The sequence below is a fragment of the Xenopus laevis genome, chromosome 3S, assembly GCF_017654675.1.
Source record: "Xenopus laevis strain J_2021 chromosome 3S, Xenopus_laevis_v10.1, whole genome shotgun sequence".
In the NCBI taxonomy this organism is placed as follows: domain Eukaryota; kingdom Metazoa; phylum Chordata; class Amphibia; order Anura; family Pipidae; genus Xenopus; species Xenopus laevis.
This window is the reverse complement of record NC_054376.1, coordinates 5,020,788-5,030,654: the sequence shown is the minus strand read 5'-3', so window position 1 is coordinate 5,030,654 and position 9,867 is coordinate 5,020,788. Positions and strand designations below refer to the sequence as shown.

The window sequence follows — 9,867 nt, the reverse complement described above, 5'->3', positions numbered from 1 at the left end:
TGAAAATTTAATATAAGCTTCATCATACTGAAATAAGAAACTCATTTCATTTTCGAGATAGTTCCCCTTTAATACTTAGAACAGAACTATACACATATAAGGAAGCAGGTGGGTTTCAGAGAGGTCGGTGGCTGCTATTTACAGAGGGATTGGACACTGTGAACTACATCCCAGCAGAGGTGGCCGTGTCTTTATTCCAACACAAAGCTATGCTAAACTGAATGTAGTAAAGGAAGCAGCTTCTACTGGATATTATTGGTTTGCGACTAGGGATGTACCGAATCCACTATTTTGGATTTGGCCGAATCCTTTGCAAAAAATTTGGCCGAATACCGAATTGAATCCTAATTTGCATGTGCAAATTAGGGGTGGGAAGGGGAAAAAATGTTTTACTTCCTTGTTTTGTTACAAAAAGTCCCGCAATATCCATACCTGCCCCTAATATGCATATGCAAATTAGGTTTCGGTTAGGCCAGGCACAAAGATTCGGCCAAATCCGAATCCTGCTGAAGAAGGCAGAATTCTGTGCGAATCCCGAACCGAATCCTGTACCACACCACGTTGTTATCGAAATTAAAACACTCAGCAGGACGACAGCTCCGGATCCCACACTTAACAAGCGAAAACCTGGAAATAAAAGTATCTACGGCTGCCATGTAACTGCCAGTTTAGGGCACAGAAATAGTTAAAGGGGTTGTTCACCTTTACATTACCTTTTAGTATGATGTAGAGAGGGATATTCTGAGACAATTTGTAATGTAATTTTTTATTGTTTGTGGTTTTTGAGTTATTTAGCTTTTTATTCAGCAGCTCTCCAGTTTTCAGTTTCAGCCATGTGGTTGCTAGGGTCCAAATTACCCTAGCAACCATGAATTGATTTGAAGAGACTGAAATATGAATAGGATAGGGTCTGAACAGACAGAAGAGTGATAAAAAGTAACAAAAACAATACATTTGTAGTCTTACAAAGCACTTGTTTTTTAGATGGGGTCAGTGACCCCCATTTGAAAGCTGGATAGAGTCAGAAGAAGAAGGCAAATAATTAAAAAACTATAACAAATACATAATGAAGACCAATTAAACGGTGCTTATAATGAGACATTCTATAACATACATCCTTTAAACCACCCATTTAAAGGAGAACTAAACCCTAAAAATGTATGCGGCTAAAAATGCCATATTTTCTATACTGAACTTATTGCACGAGGCTAAAGTTTGAGCTTGTCAATAGCAGCAATGATCCAGGACTTCAAACTTGTCACAGGGGGTCACCATCTTGGAAAGTGTCTGTGACACTCACATGCTCAGTGGGCTCTGATTGGCTGTTGAGAAGCTAAGCTTAGGGCTCGTCACTAATTATCCAGCAGAAAATGAGCTTCCCTGGCTGTAATATAAGCTGATGCTACAGGTTTGCTGATTATTCAATTCTGATGCTAATTGCACTGGTTTCTGTGCTGCCATGTAGTAATTATGTGTATTAATTCCTAATCAGCCTTATAGTGTGACATTTCTATTCTATGTGTACTGTATATTGTGAGTGGGTCCCTAAGCTCAGTAAGTGACAGCAGCACAGAGCATGTGCAGTGAATCAGCAGAAAAGAAGATGGGGAGCTACTGGGGCATCTTTGGAGACACAGATCTTTACTGCTAAAGGGTTGTGGTTGCCTTGGGCTGGTACAGAAGCACAAAACATCATGTACAACATTTCTAGCTACTTCTTTAGTTAGGCTTTAGTTCTCCTTTAAATATCAAAGACTACTCCTAGTAAGATTGCTGCTACCCCTAGGAACCCTCACCAGGAAACATGTCATCCAACAGGCGCAAGTGAATAGTTTTATACCCAGTGCTCAATGGGACCTTGCAAAAGGGCTTCTAGACTTGTATATATGACTACCGGCCTAAATACAACCTTGCTCTGTCCGCCCACCAATTGAAGTGCATGCCCACTGGCCAACCCACCTGCAACCATTGCACCACTGCGATTCCAGCCCCCTGAAGCTTTTAAATTACTGAGAAAGATCATGTTAGTATGATTGCAGGAGTTTAAGACAAAATGCAATTGGTCTATTGTGATTCCAGCTCTGTATATAAACTAAACGGCTGCTAGCGTCACCGAACCAGACAGCGGTAACTGACAGTTAACTTTCCCTTTAACAAACGGAAGACAGTTGGGACATCCCCCAATTGATAAAACATCCGATGTCCTCAGGGTGCTATGGATTAAGGGTCACAATAACGGAGGACGCAATATGGATCCAAAGCCATCTATGGGCCCAATACCGGAAATCCAGAGCTGGAGTTCTAACGCTGACGCTAATTCCACGGAGACTTCCAGACGCTGACGCACAAGTTATCGTGAATTCTCTACGTTCCGCTGGTCTGAAGTTTCATCAAACCAGGGAGTATATTCCTCAACATGTGACCAAAACCTTTTTCTTTCTGCATTGAAGAAGGAGAACTACGCGGCGCTCTTTAACAGCAGGATTTTGCTGGAAAAATAAAAAGCTGAAGTGATTTCACTCTTTCGCCACCAGGTGTCGCCCTCATGATCAGCGATCCCCAAAGAAAAGGCAGAGGAAGCAGCAGTGCAGAGACCCCGGGTGTTAGAGCCCATCCTTCTCTCCGAGAGACAGGGGCCGTCGGTAGATGAATTGGTCCGGGGAAAAGATGTTCCTGAAAGAGAGAACACATGGGATGTTCATATGTGATGCTGCTTGTCTATTGGCTTTCATTATACACCAGCCATCACTCATACTCACACGGACGCTTCTCACTCGGCTCTGATTTAACTGCTCTGTGATGTTTCACTTGCTTCTGTGCAGCCTTTAAATCTTCCCCACTGAGCAGCGCTTTGATCTCCGATGGAATTTTCCCTTGGTCCATTGCTGCGCACCATTGTTTGTACTGGAAACACAGGAGAGCAGGTTATATGAAAACATGTTCTGGGCACACAATAAGCTCCTCCCTCCTCCCATATGTATAAATACAAATATACAGAGAAGGAATGTTCTGGGCACACAATAAGCTATACTCTCATACTGTACTGTCTAAGGGAATCAATATGGCACCTCCTCCTCCCATATGTATAAATACAAATATACAGAGAAGGAATGTTCTGGGCACACAATAAGCTATACCCTCATACTGTACTGTCTAAGGGAATCAATATGGCACCTCCTCCTCCTATATGTATAAATACAAATATACAGAGAAGGAATGTTCTGGGCACACAATAAGCTATACCCTCATACTGTACTGTCTAAGGGAATCAATATGGCACCTCCCTCCTCCTATATGTATAAATACAAATATACAGCCGTGGGTGGCCAACTAACTTACAACTTTCCTGAATAGAAAAACAACAATTGGAACTCTTTGACTTTGTCAATGCCAGATTCAGCATTAATAAAGCCAAATAAATGTGGGTGCCAGATTCTTCTTCCCAAGCACTAATTACCCTGGAAAAGTGTGAGCACTAAAAATGACCTCTGTGCCAAAGATGACATCAGCGCATGACTAAATAACGCGAGTACAAACAGTGAAGGAAGAAATATAATTTCCTCTCTCTGCTCTGTTTATTACAAACTGTCAGCTCCTGAATACAGGGATTTACACTGGTCCATAGCCAGTGCCAGAACTGCTCTCATCAGCCGGATCCAAGCAGGGGCAAATGCTCTGCACACAATCCAGAGCAGAGATACAACACATATTGTATCCAGGGGCAATAAATACTTTATATTTATGCAAAGTCACCCCTTAAAGGATAAGTAAACCTTTAAAATAAGTGAATGTAAAATTGATGAGAGTGCTGTTCTAAGCCCTTTTGTCATTTACATTCATTATTTTTCTTTTTATTCCAAGATATTAAGGGATTTCCCCGACCCTAATCCACCCTCCCTTAGCCCGCGCCCGCCCTCATCCAAATACCTGGTTCCTTTTATAGACTCGCGCCAACCCCGCCGATGATGCCCACCACCTGCGAAGAAGAATGCGAGGTCGCCCTGAACCCACCTGACCCGCGGGTATTGGGCCGGCCTGCACATCACTAATGTGCTGTTAATATGAATGAATTTTGTTCCAACAGCGCCACCTGCTGGTCAGTTTCTGACCAGTCTGACCACCAAGTAGTCAAGGAAGTTGTCAGGAGAAAGCAAGAGTCTGCTCTGATGTTCTTCTGCTTAGGAAAGATTTGAGAAAGGTTTCTAATTGTTTTCCTAAGCAGAAGAACATCAGAGCAGCTTCTTTCTATCTCCTGACAACTTCCTTGACTACTTGGTGGTCAGACTGGTCAGAAACTGACCAGCAGGTGGCGCTGTTGGAACAAAATTCATTCATATTAACAGCACATGTATCCCTTAATATCTTGGAATAAAAAGAAAATAAATAATGAACGTAAAGATAAAAGGGCTTGGAATAACACTCTCATCAATTTTACATTCACTTATTCTATAGGTTTACTTATCCTTTAAGGACACAATCCCCCCATTGAGCGAAGGCCTTTAACCTGTACATAAGGGATCTTATCGGAACGCCAACCTCACCATTTCCAGTTCCTCCTGCAGGGCACAGATGGCTCGTTCTCGGCTGGACACCAGCTCCTCTAGGTACTGGTAACGGAGCTTCTTCCTGGCTCTGCACTCTCGGGCGCTCTGTCTGCTGCGCTCCAGCTTGGCCTTTAAATCTATCTTGGCAGGTTTTCTCCCCCTCTTGCCAGGCTTCTTCACCTTCCCACCGGATACCTATGAACCAAGATGGAACGCAAAATGGTGAGAGATTTCTTAGACCTCCGAAACTGGTTGTGTGTATATGTTATATAGGCCGCATTCTCCACCAAAGCTTTCCAGGATCATTTCTGCCTCCCAGTCACTTGAACTGGAAACCATTGTGGAATCTTCGAGGTGAAGACAACATTGTCTCCCACGTTCCTTGAGCCTTAGTGTGTATAAATATTCCAATGACTCTGTGGGGCAGATTTATCAAAGGGGCGAATTGAAAAATTGAATTTGAGTTTTTTTTGTATGGTTAAAACTGTCAAATTCGACTTGGGAGTTATTCAAATATGATTCGAGTTTGATTTTCGAGATTGATCATACTCTGGCCCTTTAAGAACTCAAATTCAACTATTCGCCACCTAAAACCTGCTGAATTGCTGTTTAAAGGGGGGGGGGGTTCACCTTTAAGGTCACTTTTATTATATTGTAGAACAGCCAATTCTTATCAACTTTTCAATTGGTTTTCATTATTTATTTATTTTTATAGTTTTACAATTATTTGCCTTTTTCTTCTGATTTTTTGCAGGTTTTAAATGGACGTCGCTGACCCCATCTAAAAACAAATGCTCTGTAAGGCTACAAATGTATTGTTATTGTTCCTGATCTTTCTAATCAGACCTCTCCTATTCATATTTCAGTCTCTTATTCAAAACAATGCATGGTTACTAGGGTATTTGGACCCTAGCAACCAGATGCCTGAAATTACAAACTGGAGAGCTGCTGAATAAAAAGCTATTTTAAATAACTCAAAAGCCACAAATAATAATATATGGAAACCAATTGCAAATAGTCTCAGAATATCCCCTCCCTACATCATACTAACAGTTATCTCAAAGGTTAACAACCCCTTTAAAGGGATCCTGTCATCGGAAAACATGCTCCAGCAGAATTCTGCACTGAAATCCATTTCTCAAAAGATAAAAAAGATTTTTTTTTATATTCAATTTTGAAATCTGACATGGGGCTAGACATTTTGTCAATTTCCCAGCTGCCCCCAGTCATGTGACTTGTGCCTGCACTTTAGGAGAGAAATGCTTTCTGGCAGGCTGCTGTTTTTCCTTCTCAATGTAACTGAATGTGTCTCAGTGGGACCTGGATTTTACTATTGAGTGTTGTTCTTAGATCTACCAGGCAGCTGTTATCTTGTGTTAGGGAGCTGCTATCTGGTTACCTTCCCATTGTTCTTTTGTTTGGCTGCTGGGGGGAAAAAGGGAGGGGGGTGATATCACTCCAACTTGCAGTACAGCAGTAAAGAGTAATTGAAGTTTATCAAAATTGAATATAAAAAAATCTGTTTGCTCTTTTGAGAAATGGATTTCAGTGCAGAATTCTGCTGGAGCAGCACTATTAACTGATTCATTTTGAAAAAATTTTTTCCTATGACAGTATCCCTTTAAAGAGAGGCCCAGGGATCAATTTGAAGATGGTTGCCACCTTCCTGACATTCGAGTTTTATTTTAAATTCGAATCCAATTTGTTTTCAGTTTTCGGATCGATTCTATTCATCCGAATTATTTATTATTAAATTGCGATTGGTCGAATTTCATGGGAGGTTAAAAAAGAAAAACTAGGGATGCAGCGAATCCAGGATTCGGTTCAGGATTCAGTCTTTTTCAGCAGGATTCGGACGAATCCTTCTGCCCAGTCAAACCGAATCTGAATCCTAATTTGCATATGCAAATTAGGGGTAGGGAGGGAAAATCACGTGGCTTTTTGTCACAAAACAAGGAAGTAAAAAATGTTTTCCCCTTACCACCCCTAATTTGCATATGCAAATTAGTATCCCAGTTCGGTATTCGGCTGAATCTTTTGCAAAGGAGTTGGGGGTTCAGCCGAATCCAAAATAAAAAAGTGGTGACAGGCAGTTTCCATTCATGCCAGTGACAGGAGGCATCGGGAAATGCCACATTATTAGTCTATACCGGAACTTGTGCCACTAATATTAGTCAGATAAGCACATCATTGCTCTTTTCTGCTAACGTTTAGTATGTCGTAGAAGTCGTAGAGAGGGATATTCTGAGACCATTTGCAATTGGTTTTCCTTTTTTATTATTTGTGCTCTTTAAAGGAGAAGGAAAGGCTAAAACTAAGTAAGCTTTATCAGAAAGGTCTATATAAATACACCAGTAAATCCTCAAAGTAATGCTGCTCTGAGTCCTCTGTCAAAAGAAACATCACATTTCTTTCCTTCTATTGTGTACTCATGGGCTTCTGTATCAGACTAACTGTTTTCAGCTTAAACCTCCAGGGCTAGGGCTTGAGCATGCTCAGTTTGCTCCTCTCTCACTCCCTGCTGTAATCTGAGCCCAGAGCTATAAGTGAGCAGGGAGAGACTCAGGCAGGAAGTGATGTCACACCAAGCTAATATGGCAGCTGCTATCCTAAACAAACACAGAACTTCTAGAGCTGTTTACTCAGGTATGGTAAAGTATTCTGCAGAATAAATATAGCATTCTAGCTTGCTCTATTGTGGCTAATCTATTGGCAATAAAATTCCTCTGTAGATTTCCTGTTCCTTGGAGTTATTTAGCTTTTTATTCAGCAGCTCTCCAGTTTGCAGTTTCGGCCATCTGGTTGCTAGGGTCCATATTCCCCTAGCAACCATGCATTGATTATAAAAAAGAAAAAAAACAGAGGCCAACAGAAACGCTGCTTAGAATTAGCCATTCTAGAACATACTGGAAGTTAACTTAAAGGGGAACAACCCCTTTAAAAGCAGTTTGTTATATTCAGTGCACTGCTCGTTGTGACTCCAGAAACAGTAACCCAAGAAGATTTCCAGACCTGGAGGAGAACTGAGCCGCTACATTGTTTAAGGAGTCAGGAGAAAAAGAAAGATCTGGTTACTAGGGTCCAAATTCCCCTAGCAACCAAGCGTTGATTTGAATAAGAGACTGGAATATGAATATGAGAGGCCTGAATAGAAAGATGAGGTAGAAATAACAATACATTTGTAGCCTTAGAGAGCATTTGTTTTTTTAGATAGGGTCAGTGACCCCCCATTTGAAAGCAGAAGAAGGCAAATAATATAAAAATACATAATGAAGACCAATAGAAAAGATGCTTTGACTTGGCCTTTGTATAACATACTAAAAATTTACTTAAAGAAGTAAACACACAGTCTTGCACTCATATCCAAGATAACAGCTGAATTATATATAAAAGAAAAAGTTTGATTCCCTTTAAACAGCTGGCAGGTTGCTATGGGTTACCAGTCACGTGCACTTCTGCAGCCAGTCCTACAGACACTAATACAGACATCACCTTGTTGTCATCCATATGTGGAGAGGAAGAACTTGTGATTCCCTCAGGCTCAGCCCGTTACTCAGTTCAGAGATGACTCACACACTGACCGCTAGTGGAACCCGCACGAATCCTCATTGAACTGACATTGAACAAACCACACGCTCGCTCCCCGCTATGCCCGAGCTCTCACTGTCACTTCCAGCCAGGCCTGCTATGGGAATCCCATCTGTGTTTACTAACTCTGCTGCTCCGCTTCTAAAAAAAAACTGCAAGCAAGGAAGCCGAACTGGCTTATGGGAAGTGTAGTTCTCTCGCCTACGCCCCGCTGTCCGGAAACGAATCAAAAGGGCGAGCGATAAACTACACTTCCCACAGCGCGGCGACAGGCACGTGGTACCAACAACTACGTCGCTTAGTCTGACGGATAACGTAGTTCGCGAATGTATAGAACTAGTCAGACTTCCGGATGGAAGAGACTACATATCCCAGAAAGCACCAGTCATAGCACAAGGCAGGTGCAGCTTTATCATGCTTATTGTCCTATTCTATTATAGATGTAGCTCAGGCTGTATGAGTTTGCTTTTTTTTTTTTTGTAGGATAAAGATTCTTCAGTTTCCTATAGGGATGCACCGAATTCGGGATTCAACCTTTTTCAGCAGAATTTGGATTCTTCGAATCCTTCTGCCCGGCCGAACTGAATCCTAATCTGTATATGCAAATGAGGAAAATCTCAAGGAAGTAAAAATATTTTCAGATTCCCACCCCTAATTTGCATATGTAGATTCTTTCGCAAAAGATTCGGCGGTTCGGCCGAATCCAAATTCGGTTCCCCAAAATAGTGGATTCGGTGCTTCCCTAGTTTCCTATGAAGCGTGCGTACAAGTTTAAAGGAACAGTAACACCAAAAAAATGAAAGGAATTTAAAGGTATAACAATAAAATGTAGTGTTCTCCTGTGCTGGAAAAAACGGTGTGTTTGTTTTAAAACCCAACATGTATGGAATCCACAGCCTCCATGGCTCATTAGCAATTCATTTAGATGCATGGCTGTACATAAATCAGTTCAGTCTGCAGCATGCATGTAAATTAATTGTTAATTAGCCATGGAGGCAGTGGATTCCATACATGTTTGAATGTGGCCACCCTAGGTTACTACCTTCAGTTCTGTGGAGCTCAGGCCCAGGTTTGTGGAAAGGCTAGGGTTGCCATCTGGCTGGTAAAATACCAGGTAAGGCCGGTATTACAAATTCACCATCAGTCCCATCCTGGTGAAACTCCATGAATCCCCCACCGAAACATCATAATCCTGCCCCAGAATGTCATAACCCTGCCCCCAAAATGGCACAATCCCGCCTTTATGTGGCCCAGCCACTACGTCACTGGGCAGTAGGGCCAAATCTAAAAGGTGGTAACTCTGAGAAAGGCCCGGGCCTAGGGCGGCAGAATTTTAAGGGGTAGAATTGCCTACCAGACGGTATTTTACCGGCCCAGCCGGTAAAACACCCGCTAAGGCCAGTGCTGGTATTACAAATTTACCGGCAATGTAGCTGCCGTTAAAGGTGTAATACCCCTAACAAAAGCCCTTGACCCGCCCCCAATCCGCTAAAAAGCTTACCTTTTCTCCACCTTCTGGCCATTGCGTGCCGTGGCTCCACCCCCTTTCACATCACAGCCCGCCCCTTTTGTTTCCACCCCCACCACCCCCCTAGGATGGCCAATTGTGATCGCCGCGTCAATCATCAGAAACCATGCCCGGTTTTCATAGTTCATCAAGGGGAATTCCCTATATGGGGGTTTTATGCTCTGTTTTGCATGTTTTTATAGATTTGAAATCCAGGGCCCATTTCAC

General features: G+C 42.2%; 1 protein-coding gene across 1 annotated transcript; it reads right to left on the bottom strand.

The window, feature by feature from the left end:
• Positions 1 to 2,028: 2,028 nt before the first annotated feature.
• crebl2.S (cAMP responsive element binding protein-like 2 S homeolog) lies at positions 2,029 to 8,346 on the bottom strand. Its single transcript, XM_018254809.2, has 4 exons — positions 8,037 to 8,346; positions 4,542 to 4,739; positions 2,760 to 2,904; positions 2,029 to 2,673 (listed from the first exon to the last, which is right to left on the bottom strand). Coding segments are annotated over exons 1-4 (360 nt in total). The 5' UTR covers positions 8,052 to 8,346; the 3' UTR covers positions 2,029 to 2,671.
• Between the last annotated feature and the right edge of the window lie 1,521 nt (positions 8,347 to 9,867).

What these genes read in the sequence shown, in the direction of transcription:
- crebl2.S (XM_018254809.2), bottom strand. An exon ending in TGCAGGAGGAACTGGAAATG is followed by an intron (nt 2,905 to 4,541) that starts GTGAGGTTGGCG and finishes CTGTGTTTCCAG; the next exon opens with TACAAACAATGGTGCGCAGC.